This window comes from Camelus bactrianus, chromosome 7 (genome assembly GCF_048773025.1).
Source record: "Camelus bactrianus isolate YW-2024 breed Bactrian camel chromosome 7, ASM4877302v1, whole genome shotgun sequence".
NCBI classification, from domain to species: Eukaryota; Metazoa; Chordata; class Mammalia; order Artiodactyla; family Camelidae; genus Camelus; species Camelus bactrianus.
This window is the reverse complement of record NC_133545.1, coordinates 5410499-5429992: the sequence shown is the minus strand read 5'-3', so window position 1 is coordinate 5429992 and position 19494 is coordinate 5410499. Positions and strand designations below refer to the sequence as shown.

At 38.6% G+C, this 19494-nt stretch overlaps 1 protein-coding gene across 2 annotated transcripts in view; it reads right to left on the bottom strand.

Annotated features, from left to right (window-relative positions):
• Positions 1 to 2698: 2698 nt before the first annotated feature.
• GIMAP4 (GTPase, IMAP family member 4) overlaps positions 2699 to 19494 on the bottom strand; it is a 25493-nt gene continuing 8697 nt past the window's right edge. The window contains exons 2-4 of one of the 2 annotated variants that reach the window (XM_074366784.1): positions 9808 to 9876; positions 7284 to 7337; positions 2699 to 4493 (exon numbers count right to left, since the gene is read on the bottom strand). In XM_074366784.1, the coding sequence (XP_074222885.1) occupies positions 3583 to 4493; positions 7284 to 7323 (951 nt within the window). In that variant the 5' untranslated portion in view covers positions 7324 to 7337; positions 9808 to 9876 and the 3' untranslated portion in view covers positions 2699 to 3582. The remainder of the gene's footprint in view (positions 4494 to 7283; positions 7338 to 9807; positions 9877 to 19494) is intronic. The other variant, XM_045506644.2, reaches the window with a different exon arrangement.

The following is a 19494-nucleotide window of genomic DNA, read 5'->3' as shown; positions in this document are numbered from 1 at the left end:
TAGTGAGAAAAAAATTAAATAGCCCAATTTACATGGAAGAATTGGAGAAAGCTATTAAGGAACCACATCACAAAGTAGGCACCAGGGCCAGATTGTTTTGCATGAGAATTCTTACAAACCTCAAAGTCCAGATTGTTTCAGTGCTCTTTAAATTGTTCTACAGCATCGAAAATGAAGGGAAATTTCCTAATGGCTTTCTCAAAACAGATATAATATTGATATCTAAGCCTAATCAAGACAATACAAAAAGATAAAACTACGGACCAATATCTCATGAATATCAAAACAAAAATTCTAAATAAAATATTTAGCAAATAGGTGCCAACACCACATTAAGAATGCGATACATCATGACCAAGTGGGCTATAAAACAGAAATAAAAAATTGGTTCAGTGTTGGGAAACCTATTAATATCATTCACCTTGATTATTCTCATAAATTATTTTTTAAAGACTTTAATAAAACTCAATAGCCATTCATGATAAAAACTCTCAAGAACATAGTGATTGGGGAATACTTGCTTAATACGATTTACACACACACACACACACACACACACACACACACACACACACACAAATACATTTAATATACTACTGTAGTCCAGGAGACATCTCACTTACTTAATTGGGAAACACTGAAGGCATGTATACCCAGGAACAAAGCAAGTGTGCCCACCCACTACTATTCAACATTATAATGGAGACTTTAGCCAATGCAATTAGACAAGAGAAATCAATTAGGGACATAAGCATAAGTGAAGGAAAACTGATCAACTGTGGTGTATCTATAAGATGAAATACTACTCAGCAATAAAAGAGAACAAACTATTGGTGCATATAACTTGAGTGATTCTCAAAATCATTATGCTAAATGAATGAAGCCAGTCTCAAAAGGGACTTTGTTTTACTTATTTCTAGATTCTCAGTGTCTAGCATAAAACCTACCACCAAGTACAAACAATTAATGAATGTTAATAAATAGATGAATAAATATGAATTCCCAAAACTCTTAAGAAGGGAACATGTTTCATTTTTCTAATGTATTCATCGCAGTACTTAGTATATATCAAGGACCTTCGGTGTGGGTTCTGTCCAGCAGAAGTCCCACCGAGATGGAATGAATTACTCAAGACTCTGTGGAAAGTCAAGAGAATGAGAGGGAGTTGGAGACCAACTCCTCGAGCCTCTCAAACACTCTCATATTTATTGCGTACAATCAAAGAAAAGGTCACAAACAATTGTGTCATGGAGAGCAGGAGCTTAAGGAAAAACAGGATTGGGTAGGGATCATAAAATCCACAATGAGTACAAAGGCTCAATTTATCTTCAGGGCAGTCGGGAGAGGGGGACTAAGTACATTCTTCAGATATAAGATGTTGGTTACAAAACAGACCACCAGACCAGCCAGTTCCTTGTCTTGGGGGTTACAGACTATCTAAACAGCAGAAAGCATGCCCAGTGTTTATAGCTGAAGGCATGGGTCATCGCTTTGCAATGAACTATGGACCTATGGTTAAAACAAGCCATGTCCTGCATTTATAGTAAGGGACACACAATGGCTTTGCCATTGTGGAAGCAGCCCTAAGCTAGAATCTCAACTATGCAGGCAAGGCCCTGTCTCTGCCTTTTACGGCAAGGAGACGGGAGTGCAGATGCACAGGCACCTGCTAGCAAAGCACATTTGTTCTTCTAAAAGGTCACAAGCGGCTGGGGTCTATTACAATTTATTAACCTGATCATGGGCCCCCACACTTCTGTCTGCCTTCTGCCCTAGGAGACGAATGGGCAATGCTCTCAGGATCTGTCACATAGGCTTCTTATCTCCTCGTTGCTTCTCAAGAGCAGAGCCTTTTTCTTTGCCTCATCTACAGCTTTAACCTGGATGCAAAGGTAAGAATAACTGAATGCGTTTACACAGAAAATAACCCTCGGAGTTAGACTTTTTTTCATATTAAGCTCTTATTTACTTTTTTTCATGTCTCATAGTTTTCTTTATTCTATTATTGAAGTGTAGTTGATTTACAATGTGAATTTCTAGCATACAGCACAGTAATTCATATATATATATATAAATATATATACATTCATTTTCATGTTCTTTTTCATTATAGGTTTCTACATAATATTGAAATAGTTCCCTGTGCTATGCAGAAGAAACTTGTTGTTTATCTATTTTATACATAATAATTAGTATCTGCAAATTTCGAACTCCCAACTTATCCCTTGGAGAAGACAATTTTAAGATGACAGAGCAAGAAGAGTTGGCAAAGATCACAGATAACCACCAGAACATGTTGGTAGAATATAGAAATGTGCTTTGGGAGATCCTAGAAATTAGCAGGTGAGGAGTACCGAGTAGAAGAGTAGAAAAGAATTTCAGGTATTTTTATCCATATATTAAAAAGAATTTTTGCAACAGGAAAGCTACAAAGGGCTCAGAAATCTTGGTTACACATAATTTCTATCAGCATATAACAAATGAATCCAAGGAGAACAGAGTCTTTGACCAGGAGAGGGGTCGAGAATGTGGCTCAAACCTTCCAGGGAAAAGGAGAAGGGGAGAAGTCTGGAGGGTAGACCAAGACCAAAATCATCCTGAACTTTTTCCAAAAACTGAATTTCATCCCTGTGTTCTTAGAAGAAGTATTAGTGGTATTTCCCTAGGGGAGGAAAAAATAGATTCCAACTCGCACAAATATGAGAGAACAGAAGGCTTTTATTATAATAACGATAAGCAAACAACTCAACTGGGTAGGGCAGCAGTGGGCCCACAACCCGCCAAGCAGTGAGTAATCAAGGTGTGGGTAATGGAGGTGGGGTAGCAGCAGTTAATGTCACAGGGAGAGAACTGGTTATTGAGTAAGTTGGTTGATATTGGTGAAGGAGTTTCTACAGATAACATCTGAACCACCCCATATACGTTGTTCGATCTCTGTTGAATCTCTGCCTTTCACTCTTTCTGGCATTATACTCAGTTGAGTTCTTTCCAGATAAGTCTTTGCGCATCAACGGGCAGATGGTAAGAAACAATTTGAGCCCTTCTGTAAAACCGTAAGTATACAAATTTCCATTCATCTAGAAATAATTCCCTAAGCACCTCCATCTATGAGCTTAACAAATGCAAAGAATTGATCTTTCTAATAAGCTATAGGGGTAAAATGATCACTGGTCTGAAGGGCAAAATAAGTCAGAAGAAGACACAGCAGGGAGATTACCTACCAATCTAGAAAGAACCTAGAGTGGAAACTTTTACTAGGGATAAGCAGAGAAAGCTTGGGGTCATCTCTTTTGGTCACCTGCATTCCTTTTCTCTGTGCCTCTGAGAAAGAATTCAAAGTTAAGGAGCATCAGTACTTCTGCTTTGGAGTTTCACAAACTGAGAATTTGGCCTTCCCCTGTAAACCAATCAAGCTATCTACCAATTGCCAACAGTGAACTTTACTGTGCTCCTTAGTCCTGAGAGCCTGAGAGCCAGAAAAGCGAGGGTGCTTTGACTTTGGTGACTGAGTTCTATGGGGCAGGGCTACCCGAAAATATGCAGGAAATACAGACAGATTTTCATTGAGTTTAATCTTAATGTTTATTCCCAAAACACAGAGAAAAGAAAGGAAGCAACCTTCCACGCTAATAAGATGAATTCAAGTATCACATCCTGATCCTCAACTTCATCTCTGGCATTTTGCTGCCTTGAAGCACAGAAACTTTCCCTTTCTTCCAATTCCCTCCTCATTTGTGCCATTTGCTTCCCGCGCTCCAGCTCATCCTTCAGCTCTCTGATTTCCTTTTCATACTTCTCTCTCATCTGCACTTTCTCTCTCTCTAGCTCTGCAATGTAGATTTGGATTTGTTTCTGAATTTCCACCTCGGCCTTTTGATAAATTTCATTAGTGTAGCATCCTCCACACTTCATGACCAAGTGCTCGACCATGGCCAGCAGCTGCTCCCTCTGGTTCTCCTGCTCAGCTCCTGTCGCCTTGTTGTTGAACACACAGTAGCGATTTTCGAACTTGCCCATCAGCTTTCGAATGCCTTCTGGAGCTTCCTTTAAGTAATCGTGGAAATCAGTGCCATCCAAGTCATCCTTCCGGGTAAATAAGAGAATCATGTGTTTTCTAGCTCTCTCTCCAAACAACCTCAGGATCTTCTCCGTGGCTTCGTGCTCTTCCAGCGTGTAACGGCCCAGCGGGACCACGAGGAGCAGAGCGTGAGGCCCCGGGGAGGTCAGGGCCATGCAGCGAGCAATCTCCCTTTGAGTGTCAGCATCCTGTACGTCAGTGTCAAAAACGCCAGGCGTATCCACGACGACAACTTCCCTCCCCTTCCAGGCAGTTTTTTCTTTCTTACAGAACTTGGTGATGGATTTTGCCGAAATGCCAGAAGGAAACTCCTTCTTTCCAAGGATGCTGTTCCCTGTGGCACTTTTTCCTGCTCCAGTCTTACCCACTAAGACAAGTCTCAGTTGCGAAGCTCTGTGGTCTTGGTTTCCAAGCCCTGGAACATCAGGAAACAAAAGTCACAGTGTTAGGGTAGACCTCCAACTGTTTCCCCTGCAGGACCACCCCCACCCCCGCACTGGTGCCCTTCTCTGTGGCTTGCCAGGGTTCTGCCCATGAGTGGCCTCTGCACTCACGGGAGGTCTATAAAAAGCCCCGTGGGGCCTGATGTCTTCCTGGCAGTATTTGGACACTTGCCCAAGTACTTTTCAGGATCTCCTTGAGCTTCTCACTCTGACTTTGTGTAGTTAAGTGGCCCACAGAGGAGGAAACCAAATGGTTAAAGGTGAGAATTCTGAGCTGCTACTGGATGCTGTTCTTCAAAAGATAATCAGGGAGTAATACAAAATTGACTTTGGGACATCATAGAGGGACATCCTCCCCACCTAATTTATATTCAAAATGGAACATTTCTTTTTCCCATTAAGAAGCCGGGCAAATGGGTTATACAACCCATCTCACCCTTGCAGGGTAAAAAAGAGACCCATGCAGGAAGACAAAGTACCCCTTTATCCTTCATGCATGCAGCAATCCGATCAGAGATGGTGACCCTCAGAAAAACAAAATACTTCACATTTACAGTTACTGACCTTAGCTAAGAAATCTAGCTGAGAGAGGTGACTAGGCAGGCTTATGCCCCTGGATGATTAACAAGGGGAAGAAAGTGCCAGGCTGGTGAAAGGCAGGACATTTCTCCCATCCCACAGCTGTTCTTTAATTCCAAGGACATAATCCTACAACAGGACGATTTATGTCCCACAACTGCTGGGTTAATTCCTAGGACACACCCCAGTATTTCATTGTTTGTTCTCTTTCTCCCCCTGAAGCTTCTGTTTTAGGGCTGAGCATGCTAAGCACGTACTCTACCACTGAGCTGTACCCTCTCCCACCAAAACCATATTTTCAGAATAACTGTGCTGTAAGTTAAACACCAAATTATCTAATAGCTCTTTTTTTCCAAGCCTGTTTTTCCAAGAAGGCAGACCCTGCCAGAATGACCCTTGAATATAAGACTGAGTCCTGCATGAGGAATCCTGTGTTATAACCATCTATTTCAGCATTTAAACAATGCGTACATTATCTCACTTCCAACATTATAGACACTGTTATAAACTCCGATTTATTTTCAGAAATATCATCACCATTCACTTAGTTCCTCAGACTAAAAATCTAAGCTTCACCCTTGATTACTTTCTTTCCCCTACCTTCCATATCCAGCCCATCAGCAAGTTCTCTTGGCTCCACTCACTAATCTGTTTCTATTTTGAAGACCACCGTACTAGCTCAAGTTACCATTACCATCAATGCCTTGGTAGTCTCCTAAATGGCTTCTCTACTTCCATTTTGCCCCTTTCAGTCTATTATGCAAATTTGAATAGTTTTTAAAAAATCAGTCAAACAGAAGAGGGAAATTGTGGAACCCCTCACTTCGGCTTCCACAAAATTTCCCACAGTTGACAGCCAGAATCCTGGGATGAAAGAGGTAAATTTCCCAAAGCTGAGAACACTGGATACAGGATGGCTAAGATTATCTAAGGAAAAATGTGGGTGGGAGTTCAGACTATTATTTAGTTAGCATCACAGTGGAGACTCCAACCTAAGGATATCCTGAGGGCATCGGTTGGCCAGTTGGCTATAGAGAGAGGGAGCAGGAAAATCAAGAAAGGTGAGACAAAAAGGCACCAAAGGCCAGCCCCAGCACTGCAACAACTTGTCAGCACTGATAGCATGTGGATGGCAACTGACATGATAGATTGCAGATACAGCCATGGATGGTCTCATCTCTGTACTCAGGCCTCTTTGGGATGTGGGTTTGCAGCTCCTCTCATCAAGATGCTGTTTATCCAGCCCTTGAATATAACTAGGCATTGTGACTGGCTTTGGACAACAGGATAGTGAACTCACAATCCAGCAGAGACTCCAAGAGTGCTGACACATTGGAGTTTGCTTTCTCTTTCTGCTTTTTGGGACCTTGCCACTGCCCTATGAAGAGGCCTGGACTAGCCTACTTGATGAATAACACAAGGCCCTGCTATCCCTGTCCCCTTGGTCTGCCCAGAGCCTGCTAACTACCAGACATGTCCATGAGGCTACCCGGGATTATCCAGTTGCATCTTAATCACCAGCTTACCCCACATGCATGAGTGAGTCTGGCTAGGATTAGTCGAGATGGCCCAGACCCAAGGACTGCCAGCTGACCCACCAAATCAAGAGCCAACTACATAGTTGATGTTTTAGGCAACTAAATGGTGTGTGGTTTGCTAAACCAGCAAAAGCTCAAATGATATAATCTATTTCTATGGATAAGGGAGTAGAGGGAGGGCTATGCGAGAAACTGAGTGACCAGTCTGTTCAATTTGTTGGTTATAGTGAGGCCACCAGGAGCAGGGCAATTAGGGACCTGAACAAGGAATTGATTACACTCACATTCCTCCTTCCTGATCCTCTCTCAGGCTGAAGAAAGGGGCAGAAAAACAACGATAGAGGCTACAACCTGATGTTCCGGTGTGCCCACATGGTAGGAAGTAGGAAATAAGAAACTCCTTAACCTCAGGATCAATCAAGATATTTTAATCTCTCTTTCTCTTAGCTGTTAAGCTGCATCATGAGGAGAAAGTGTGGAGGGTTGAGAGAAATGAAAGAGCGGAGTAAATGGAGGGAAAATAAGAAATGAAGTTGAACTACTTTGCTCTTGCTCAGATGGGGACAGGCTTACAGGGGAGGAGAGGACCCCCACCCAGTCCTCCTCCCTCCAGCCTGGCCTGCCAAGCCCCCAGCAGCCCCTCACCACAACTGGCCCTGGGTTCGCTGGAGTATTGGGTTTCCATGGTAATTTGAATTCCTGTAAATAAAAAAAAAAATAACTGTATCATTTTGGGGAAATGGAAAGTAACTGGAAAGGTCAACCTCACATAACCAATCATTTCTCTGTTTTCATAAACTTGCTACTCTATTTCTCAATACGTCTCAAATCCCTGTTTCCAGTCTCGTTTTCAGATTGTTCGTTTTTCTTTACACACAGGTAAGTGCTCCAAGTGCTTCCTTGGTACTAGTTCTGAGTGCCCCTCCCCACTCTATTCAATGAATTTTTGCTTTGAATGCCAATTATATGCAGTCTGTAGCCTAGACCCTCCTCAGAGGTCCACACTTGTATATCCCATTCAACTTCAAAATTTGGCCATTTTATGGACATCTCAAACAGAACTCAAGCAAAACGGAACCCTTTACCTCCATCCCCAGCCTGGTCCCCATTTCAGTAAATCGCATCACCCAGTGGCTCATGCAGACTCTTGGGGTCATCTACAACACTTCATTCCTCACTTGCTCATCAGTCCATCAACAAATCCTATTGATTTTACTTCCAAAAAAAAATGCAAGATTATCCAGGTCTCCCCTTCTTCATGTGAATCCAACCCACTGTCATTGGTTTACAACATAACAGGTTCCTAACTGATATCTCATCCTTAATCCCTTCTCTACTCAATAATCAGATGCCTTTTAAAAAAATTGAAATTTGGTTTTTTTTCTTGTTGAAATTCCTTAATGAATTCCTTTTGCTTTTTATTTTTCAAATGGTGGGAAATTGTTGGAATGGTCCAGAAGGCCCTGCTTGATCAATTACTCCCTCTCTCAAAAGATTTTAGCTATACTGGCCTCCTCAATGCTCCCTACATCCTCTAAGCTCCTTCCAGCTTCTAGACTCTTGAAGCTTCTAGTTCCTCCTTTCTAGAGCACTCCCACTCCAATTCGGTGCTCAGCTCATTCCTGCTCAGCCCTCAGGCTTCAGTTCTCTGTGATTTCTCCAGAGAGGGCTTATTTCCCCACCTCAACCCCCAACTCCATCACACCCAACAAGATAGCTTTGATGTGGAGTTTGTTCTAATTGCACTCCAAGGGGTTCTACAGAATATGCACTACAAGAGGAAGTTGTTTGTCTGATTCTTTGCTGTCTTCTTGTAGACTGGAAGCTTTGTGGTTTTGAACCCTCTGTGTCTTGTATGTCCGTTTACTCCGTGGGGTTAAGCACAATATTGGACAAAGAATGGTTCTCAATAAGTATTTGTTAAACAAGTGAATTGATTTTTAAAAAAATCCCTCTGATTCTTGCCTCTACACTGATTGATCTTTATGTCCAGCCCATATCCAGTTTGTGAAAAAGATGATCCTTTGCTTATTAACAATGCCTAGTTTTATTGAAACATGGTATTACATTTGAAATGTTTTCTCTCATTGCTACCTACTAATGTCTGGCAATGGAGAAAGCCATTTGAAGAACTCTTATTAGAGCAGATTTTAACTAGAACAGGCTGAAAAGGCAAGACGGGCTCATCTGATAGGAAGCTATCAAATGCAAATATGAAACAATGTTAGAAAGACGGCACTTCTTTTGAAAGTGGATTAGGTATAAGGAGTAGGAAATAGCTTCTTGAAAACTGGGAAGAGAAATCACAGAATTAAGAAAAAAATCATCTTTGACCACAAAATTGATGTTGGTGATTGGTGTTAGGAGAAGGGGCAGAATACCAAAATAGGAAAACAAAAGATTTTAGGTATTTCTTAAGGCCCTCCTTCCAGTATGTGGGCTCTCTCTGCAGCATTCTTTAGTGCTGTTCTGTTTATCCTAATTCAGATGTAAAACCAGAGGATCACACTTTTCTACGTACTGATGTTGGACGGCTGAATTCTCCTACTGCTGCCTAAGAAACAAACATCCATTGGTCCCCAGCTTCTCCTGAACTGCAAACAATAACGTGGGCTGGCATCTGCCTCCTTCTTTCTCCTAAAAGTCCCCCTTGCCCAAGTCTAGGTGAGGCCCAGTAAGGGACTGTTCCTGAGGAGGAAAGTTCCAAAGGGGCAGCTCTGAGCAGACAGTTAACTGGGCAACAGAGCCTCTGATCTTGACCTGTGTGCTGGTTTATGAACAGGGGCTGTGATGAGCTGTGCCTCTTACATCTCCCAGTACTCTTTACGCTACCAGCTCCCCACAGAACTGGTTTGATCTGCTCAACTAATTCTACTCCTGAGAACTTCAAGTTCATTTGTACATTCTATAAATGGCAAAAAGGAATCATTTATTTGTATAAGTATCCTCTGAGCGGTGACCCCGAAGAAGCATCAATTTGTAGGGCTCAGTCTTCAAAACAGATCATAGCTTAAAATCAGCAAAGACAGGAAACAGGAACCAATGAGAAACATATTCTGAGAACAAGTGTGCAGGGAGGTTTAAGACACAGATCCAGGTCCCTTCTCCACCAAATCACACATTTCCCTCCCTCCATTCCCACCCCCCACAAACACCCTTATTTACTTACTTGGAAAGTCCAGGTCCTGCCCTCTGCTCTAACTTTGAAGACAATGCTAAGCCAGGAAGTGATGCTGAGCTTTTGAGAAGGAGGAGGAAAGAGGAAGTGAGAGGAGGAGATGTCCAAACTTGCTCATTCAAGAGACCTGCCCACCTCATCATCCAGCAGCACTAGACCTTTCTGCGATAATAGAATTGTTTTGAGCAGTTCAGTATGGCAGTCATTGACCATGTGGGCTGAGTAGCCCATGAAATGTGATGAGTGTAAGTGAAGAATTGAATTTTTAATTTTATTTCATTTTGATTAAATTTAAAGTTAAGTAGCCAAATCTGCCTAGTTGCTACCATATTTTAGACCATGCATATACTCTACAGGGAGGGAAGAAACATGGGTCATGCTATAAAATTTGAGAAAAAACTCCTGGGTCAAAACCAGAGAGTTGCCACTCAGAGTGTGGCCAAGATGGCAGAGTAAGAAGATCCCAAGCTCACCTGCTCCTATGGGCACAGCAAAAATACAGCTATTTGGAGAGCAACTATGACCTACAAGCCAGCAGAAAAGATTTTCCACAACTGGAGATATAAAGAAGGAACCACAACAAGACAGATAGGAGGGGGTATAGTCAAGATCCACACCCCTAGGTAGGTGACCCACAAACAAGAAGGTAATCACAAGCACAGACATTGTCCCCAAAGAGCAAGGGGAGAACCCACTTCTGAGTCCCCAGCCTGAACCAGAAAGATGAGTCCCCAGAATATCTGGCTTTGAAGGCCAGAGGGGCTTTCTATGGGAGAGCCAGAAGGCTGTGGGAGATAGAGACTTCACTCTTAAAGAGCACAAACAAAATCTCACATGCTCTGAGACCCAGCACGGAGGCAGTAATTTGAAAGGAATCTGGGGAAGCACAATACCCTCTAGATCCATCCATGTTGCTGCAAATCTCATTATTTCATGCTTTTTTGTGGCTGAGTATGTATGTATCTCACATCTTCTTTATCCATTCATCTATTGATAGACTCATGTTGCTTCTGTATCTTGGCAAATGTAAAGAATGCTGCTATGAACATTGGGGTGCATGTATCGTTTTGAACTAGTGTTTTCATTTTTTCAGATATATACCTGGAAGTAGAATGGCTGGGTCACATTATATCTCTATTTTTAGGGTTTTTTGAAAAACATTTTTATTGATTTATAATCATTTTACAATGTTGTGTGAAATTCCAGAGTAGAGCACAATTTTTCAGTTATACATGAATATATATATATATATATATATATATATATATATTCATTGTCACATTTTTTTCTCTCTGAGCTACCATAAGATCTTGTATATATTACCCTGTGCTATACAGTATATTCTTGTTTATCTATTCTACATTTTGAAATCCCAGTCTATCCCTTCCCACCCCCTGCCCCCTTGGAAAGCACAAGTTTCTATTCTATGTCTATGAGTCTGTTTCTGTTTTGTATGTATGTTTTGTTTGTTTGTTTGTTTTTAGATTCCACATATGAGCGATCTCATATGGTATTTTTCTTTCTCTTTCTGGCTTACTTCACTTAGAATGACATTCTCCAGGAGCATCCATGTTGCTGCAAATGGCATTATGTTGTTGGGGTTTATGGCTGAATACTATCCCACTGTCTAAATATACCACATCTTCTTTATCCAGTTATCTGTTGATGGACATTTGGGCTGTTTCCATGTCTTGGCTATTGTAAATAGGGCTGCTATGAACATTGGGGTGCAGGTGTCATTTTGGAGTAGGGTTCCTTCTGGATATATGCCCAGGAGTGGGATTCATGGCTCATATTGTAAGTCTATTCTTAGCCTTTTGAGGAATCTCCATACTGTTTTCCACAGTGGCTGCACCAAACTGCATTCCCACCAGCAGTTTAGGAGGGTCCCCTTTTCTCCACAGCCTCTCTAGCATTTGTCATTTGTGGATTTTTGAATGATGGCCATTCTGACTGGTGTGAGGTGATACCTCATTGTAGTTTTGATTTGCATTTCTCTGATAATTAGTGATATTGAGCATTTTTTCATGTGCCTATTGATCACTGGTTTTTCTTTATAGCTTCAATTTCATTTTCATACCATTTCCCATAGTGTCTGCACCAATTTACATTCCTACTAACAGTGTATGAGGGTTCCCCTTTTTCCACATCCTCATCAACTTTTGTTATTTGTGTTCTTTTTTGATGATGGTCATTCTGACAGGGGTGAGGTTATATCTCAATATGGTTTTGATATGCACTTCCCTGATGATTAGCAATGTGCAGCATCTTTCCACATAACTCTTGGCCATTTGTATGTAATCTTTAGAAAAACCTCTCTTCAGGTCTTCTGCCCATTTGTTTTATTTGTTGTTGTTTTTGTTGTTGTTGTTGTATGTTCCATTGTGTGAGCTGGTTGTATATGTTGGATATTAACCCCTTATTGGCCATATCACTTGCAAATATTTTCTACTACACAGTAGGTTTTTTTTCTTTTTGTTGATGGTTCCTTTGCTATGCAAAAGCTTTTAGTTAAATTAGGTCTCATTTGTTTATTTTTGCTTTTTTTTTTTTAAGGGGCAAAGGAAAGCTTTATTCTTGGACCAAGGAATGGAGAGGTGTGAGTGAGCTGCACCACTGAGCTCGACCTTCCCACTCCCCGATACCTTCTCCTCTCAGCCCACTTCCCTGACAAGAACCCTATAAAGCAGCCCACCCATAGCCTGCCAGGAGGGCTTGTAATCTAAGAGGGAAGTTTATAGAGATATAAGCTTATCTCAGGAAGGAAGAAAAATCTCAAATAAATAATCTAAACTTATATCTAAAGGAAATAGAGAAAGAAGAATAAACAAAACCCAAGGTTAGTAGAAGAAAAGAAACCATAAAGATTAGAGCATAAATAAAATAGACTAAAGAAATGGCAAATATCAATAAAACTAAAAGCTGGTTGTATGAAAAGATAAACAAAATTGATAAACTTTTAGCCAGACTTATCAAGAAAAAAGGGGAGAAGGCCCAAATCAATAAAATCAGAAATGAAAAAGGAGAAGTTAAAAATGACACCAAAGAAATACAAAGGATCATGAGACTACTATGAATAAACATATGCCAATAAAATGGACAACCTAGAAGAAATGGACAAATCTTAGGAACATAGAATCTCCTAAGACTGAACCAAGAAGAAATTGAAAATACAAACAGACCAATTACCAGTAATGAAATTGAATCTGTAATTTTAAAACCCCCAGCAAAAAAAAGTCCAGGACCAGATGGCTTCACAGGAGAATTCTACCAAATATTTAGAGAAGAGTTAACACCTGTCCTTCTGAAACTATTGCAAAAATTTGCAGAGGAAGGAACACTTCTAAACTCGTTCTATGAGGTCAGCATTATCCTCATACTTAAATCAGACAAAGATATTACACAAAAAAGAAAATGGAACAGAACAGAGAGCCCAGAAATGAACCCACAAACTTTTGGTCAACTGATCTTCGACAAAGGAGGCAAGAATATACAATGGAATAAAGACAGTCTCTTCAGCAAATGACGTTGGGAAAACTGGACAGCAGCATGTAAATCAATCAAGCTAGAACACTCCCTTACACCGTACACAAAAATCAACTTAAAATGGATCAAAAACTTAAACATAAGACAAGCTACAATAAACCTCCTAGAAGAAAATATGGGCAAAACAGTATCTGACATACATGTCAAAAATGTTCTCCTAGAACAGTTTACTCAAGCAATAGAAATAAAAGCAAGAATAGATAAATGGGACCTAATGAATCTTACAAGCTTCTTCACAGCAAAGGAAACCATAAGTAAAACAAAACAACAACCTATGGAATGGGAGAAAATTTTGCAAACGATGAAATGGACAAAGGCTTGATTTCCAGAATATATAAGCAGCTCACATGACATAATAAGACCCAATCTAAAAATGGGCAGAAGACCTAAACAAGCAATTCTCTAAGGAAGAAACACAAATAATCAATAGACAAATGAAAAAACACTCAGTATCACTAATTATCAGAGAAATGCAAATCAAAACTACAATGAGGTATCATCTCACATCAGCCAGAATGGCCATCATTCAAAAGTCCACAAATGACAAATGCTAGAGAGGCTGTGGAGAAAAGGGGACCCTCCTACACTGTTGGTGGGAATGCAGTTTGGTGCAGCCATTGTGGAAAATAGTATGGAGATTCCTTAAAAGACTAGGAATTGACTTGCCATATGACCCAGTAATCCTGCTCCTGGGAAGTATCCAGAAGGAACCCTACTTCAAAAAGATACCTGCAAAAGCCAAAGTCTCTTCAAAAAAAAAAAAGATACCTGCACCCCAATGTTCATAGCAGCACTATTTACAACAGCCAAGATATGGAAACAGCCTAAATGTCCATCAACAGATGATTGGATAAAGAAGAAGTGGTATATTTATACAATCGAATACTATTCAGCCATAAAAACCGACAACATAACACTATTTGCAGCCACATGGATGTTCCTGGAGAATGTCATTTTAAGTGAAGTAAGCCAGAAAGAGAAAGAAAAATACCCTATGAGATCACTCATGTGTGGAATCTAAAAAAAAAAGAAAGAAAGAAAGAAAGAAAGAAAAGAACATAAATACAAAACAGAAACAGACTCACAGACATCGAATATGAACTTGGGGTTGCCAAGGGGGTGGGTACTGGGAATGGACAGACTGGGATTTCAAAATTTGTAGATACTGACAGGCATATGCAGAATAGGTAAACAAGATTATACTGTATAGCACAGGGAAATATATACAAGATCTTGTGTTAGCTCACAGTGAAAAAAATATGTGACACTGAATATGTGTATGTCCATGTATAATTGGAATTTGACACAACATTGTAAAATGAGTATAACTCAATAAAAAAATGTTTAATAATAATAATAATAATATCTCAATACTGGCTCATAAACTGCAACAAATGTACCACATTAATGTAACATATGATTTGAGGGGAGCACAAGCATTTGGACCATAGCAAGAATTAAATGCTTATATCAGAAAAGAAGAAACCTTTCAAAAAGTCAATTTAACCATCCACCTTAAGAAACTAGAGAAAGAAGAACAAAGAAACTCAAAGCAAGCAAGAAGATTGAAAAAATGATAAAGATGAGAGTAGAAATCATGAAATTAAAAACAGGAAAAAAAAAAACCTAAAAACTAATTCTTTGAAAAGACCAATAAAATGAATAAAGCTCTAAAGAATATTTTCCAACAGAAAAAAGTACATAACACAAGCACCAATAAGAGGGGACATTGCTATGATCCCACAAAAATTAAACAGCCATTAAGGAAGTACTGTGACTAACTCTATGCCCATAGATTTGACATTTTAGGTGAAATTGTCTTTCAATTCCTTAAAAGACACAAACTATCAAAACTCACTTGAGAAGAAATAGGTGGCCTAAATAATCCTATATCTTTCAAGGAAATTTCTCACTGTCAGAAAAAGAAATTACAAATAAGCAGAGAGTACACCAGAAATTAATGCAACATTGTAAACCAACTATATTTCTCTTTTTAAAATTAATATAAAAAACAAATAAGCAGAGGGAGAATGCTAGAATATCTCTTGATACTGGACTGGAGGCACAAATATTAGTATGCATTCATGGTGTTATTTTTTAACATATAGAAAACCAAATACATATGTGTGTTTATCTGTGAGTTAGTAATACGTGTATGGATTTCCTAGCTGTCCTCTGAGAGAGGCTACAGGCAGAAACACCCCAAGAGCAATGAGAACAGCCAGCACAAGATCTTGGTTTCTAAGTACCATTCTTCAAAAAAAGGAACCAAGACTCCTTTGAGAAGTGGCTGATTCCAGGACTGGAAAAGAGAAAATGCAGGATGAGCTTGGAGAAACTTATAGTGTCAAAAAGTAAGGAAATACAAAAAGGAGGGGCTGAGGGAGGGAACATATCAAAAAGACATAAGAGGTGACCTTAAAGAGCTCCCAATGCCCAAAACTTTCATTTTTATAAAAATATTCCAGCTAATAAACACAGAAGGGATGATAAAATTAAAGTCTTGTCATTTTGAAATCCTTAATAAATTAATAGATCTTGGTGATGCTCATCAATGATTACTAGATATCACTAAAACTACAGGACACTGATCAAAGAAATTGAAGATGACACAAACTGAAGGAAAGACATACCGTGTTCATGGATTGGAAGAATTAACATTGTTAAAATGACCATAGTACACAAGGAAGTCTATAGATTCAGTGCAACCCTCTCAAAATACCAATGATGTTTTTCACAGAACTAGGACAACTAATTCTAAAATTTGTGACACAAAATACCCTGAGTAGCCAAAATAATCTTGAGAAAGAACAAAGCTGGAGGTATCACGCCCTGGTTTCCAACTATACTACAAAGCTATAGTCATCAAAACAGTGTGGCACTGGCACAATAACAGACACACTGATCAAATGAACAGAATAGAGAGCCCAGAAATGAACCTACACTCATATGGGCAATTAAGCTACAACAAAGGAGGCAAGAATATCCAAAGGAGAAAAGACAGCCTCTTGAATAAATGGTGTTGGGGAAACTGGACGGCTACATTCAAAAGAATCAAATTGGACTACTTTCTCACACCACATAGAAAAATAAACTGAAAATGGATTAAAGACTTAAATGTAAAGCCTGAAACCATAAAACTTCTAGAAGAAAACATAGGCAGTAAGCCCTTTGACATCTGTTTAGTAATATTTTTTGTACATGTATCCTTAGGCAAGGGAAACAAAAGCAAAAGTAAACAAATGGGATTACATCAAACTAAAAAGCTTTCACAATAAAGGAAACTATCGCTAATCACCAGGGAAATGCAAATCAAAACCGCAATGAGATATCACTTCACAGCTGGCAGTAAGGCTATTATCAAAAAGACAACAAATAACAAGTGTTGGTGAGGATGTGGAGAAAACAGAACCCTTGTGACTATTTGTGGGACTGTAAGTTGGTGCAGCTTCTATGGAAAATAGTAGTAGGGAGATTCCTCAAAAAAATTAAAAATGGAACCATATGATCCAGCAATTTTACTCCTAGGTATTTATGCAAAGAAAATGAAAACACTAATTAGAAAAAATATATGCACCCTTATGTTCATTGCAGCATTATTTACAATAGCCAAGATATAGAAGCAACCTAAGTGCCCATCAATAGATAAATGGATAAGGAAGATGTGGCATATATACATACAACAGGATATTACTCAGCCATAAAAAAAGAATGAAATCTTGCCATTTGCAACAACATGGATGGACCTAGAGGGTATTATGCATAGTGAAATATGTCAGACAGAGAAAAACAAATATATATGGTTTCACTTATATGTGAAATCTAAAAACAAAACAAAACAAATGAATAAAAATAACAAAACAGAAAGAGTTATAGATACAGAGGACAAACAGGTGATTGCCAGAGGGGAGTAGGGTGAGAGGAGGAAAGAAATGAGTGAAAGAGTTTAAGAGGTACAAACTGCCAGTTGCAAAATGAATGAGTTATGGGTATGAAACGTGCCAAGTGAGGAATATACTCCATAACCACACAATATCTTTGTATGATAACATATTGGAGCTAGACTTATCATGATGATCATTTTGAAATGTATCAAAATAGCTAATCACTATGTTGTGTAACAGGAACTAACAGTGTTGTAGGTCAGTTACACTTCAAAGACAAACTCACAGAAGAAGAGATCAGATTTGTGGTTAATAGAGGCAGGGGGTGAAGGCTGGGGAGGAATTGGATGAAGGCAGTTAAAAGGTACAAACTTCCAGTTGTAAGATAAATAAGTACTAGGGATGTAATGTGCAACATGATAAATATAATTAACACTGCTGTATGTTCTATATGAAAGTTAAGAGAGTAACTCCTAAGAGTTCTCATCACAAGAAAACATTTTTTTTATTTTGTTAATTTTATAGCTATATGAGATGATGGATACTCACTAATCTTATTGTGATAATCATTTCATGATGTATATAAGTCAAATCACTATGCTCTTATCACCTTACACTTATACAGTGCTGTATATAAATTATATCTCAATAAAACTGGAAGAAAACATATACATATTGACAAAGGTTTATCAAAGTTTACAATATTTCAACTTTCTCCAAATATTTTAGGTATATTGGCTTAAACAAATACTTTTCAGCCTCTCAGTGAAAGAATAAGAGATATAATATAGTCTTGGTAAAGCCTTTTTGGTATACTTCCCAGATGTTGTGAAATTTAATGTCTCTAATGACTGGCTAATAACTTCCCTTTTGCAAGTCAAGCAGTTTACTCCATTTTGTTTTCAACAAAAGGAAGGCAGATATACCCATTAATAGATAATTAAAAATTAATGATAAATTGCTATATGGTTTTTTTGTCATTCATCTTGGAAGTGGTTCAGAGAATTGAGTGGCATTGCCATTAAAAAATTGTTTTCATTCCTTATTATTTATTTTTGTGAACAAGGTTCCTCAGTGCCTACACTGATTAAAACAAAAAAGTAGGAGAATTGACCTGAACATTGTCTCATTCTAGCAGAGAATAACAATCATGCATACATATATGAAGTAAATGGAAAAAAGTCTCATTCATCCTGAGAGATGCATTTCCAAAAGAAAAAAGTTTACCATTAAATTATTATTTTACAAATGTTGTAACATGTTTGTTGCTTTGGTCAATTGTGTGCTAATAATACTCTAATAATAACTAAATACAGAAGAGATGTTTTACACTTAAAGTTTTATGGTCACAGAAGATTTTTCAATTTTCATACATATTTTTGTGGCAGCAATATGTGCCAGGGTGATCAAGCATTTCCAGCATAAAAATCCATTATTAAAAAATACAATTCTATAGGGGATGTAAATGCACAGGCAGAAGAAAGAGCAACAGTATACAATTTCTGACTATTAGCTTGTTCATGTTTATTTATTTATTTGTTTATATTCCTGTCTTTTTTAAAAATAACCTATGGCTGGTGTTCAACTTCTATGTTATTTATGTCATTTTTTAAGAAGTTGCAATTTTATTTTAAAATATTAATATCTACAATGTATTAGAAATTGCATTCTTTGCAAACATTCATGATGACAAAAATTTTTAAGTTTGGTTTAAAATGCTCAAGAGAGCATCTAGATTTTTTAAAAAATTCTTTTAGTGAATATACAAGGTTGGAAACAATTGGTAAACACTTACATGAACAAATACATGAGGATATTTTTTATAAGAAATCTCATAACAGTAAAAGATTGGAAACAACCTAAATATCCACCAACAATGGACCAAATAAACCAACTGTAGAACACCGCCTATAATGAAATAATACGCAGCAGTGAAAATGAACAAAATACAGTTACCTGCATGGACATGGATAAATCTCACATGCACTAAGCTGAATAAAAGAGGAAATTCCCAGGCAAATACAGACTCTGATTCCATTTTTGTCAAGCTTCATAACGGACAAACTAAATATATATATTATTTAAAGCAACAGATGTAGGTGGTGAAACTATAAGGAAAAGCATGGGAATGAATGTCACAAAGGATAAGGCAGTGATAATACCTTGCTGAGAGGGAGAAGATGATGTGATCACTGGAGTGGAGTGGAGAGCTTCCAAGAGCAGTGAAACAAGACCAAACTAATAGAAA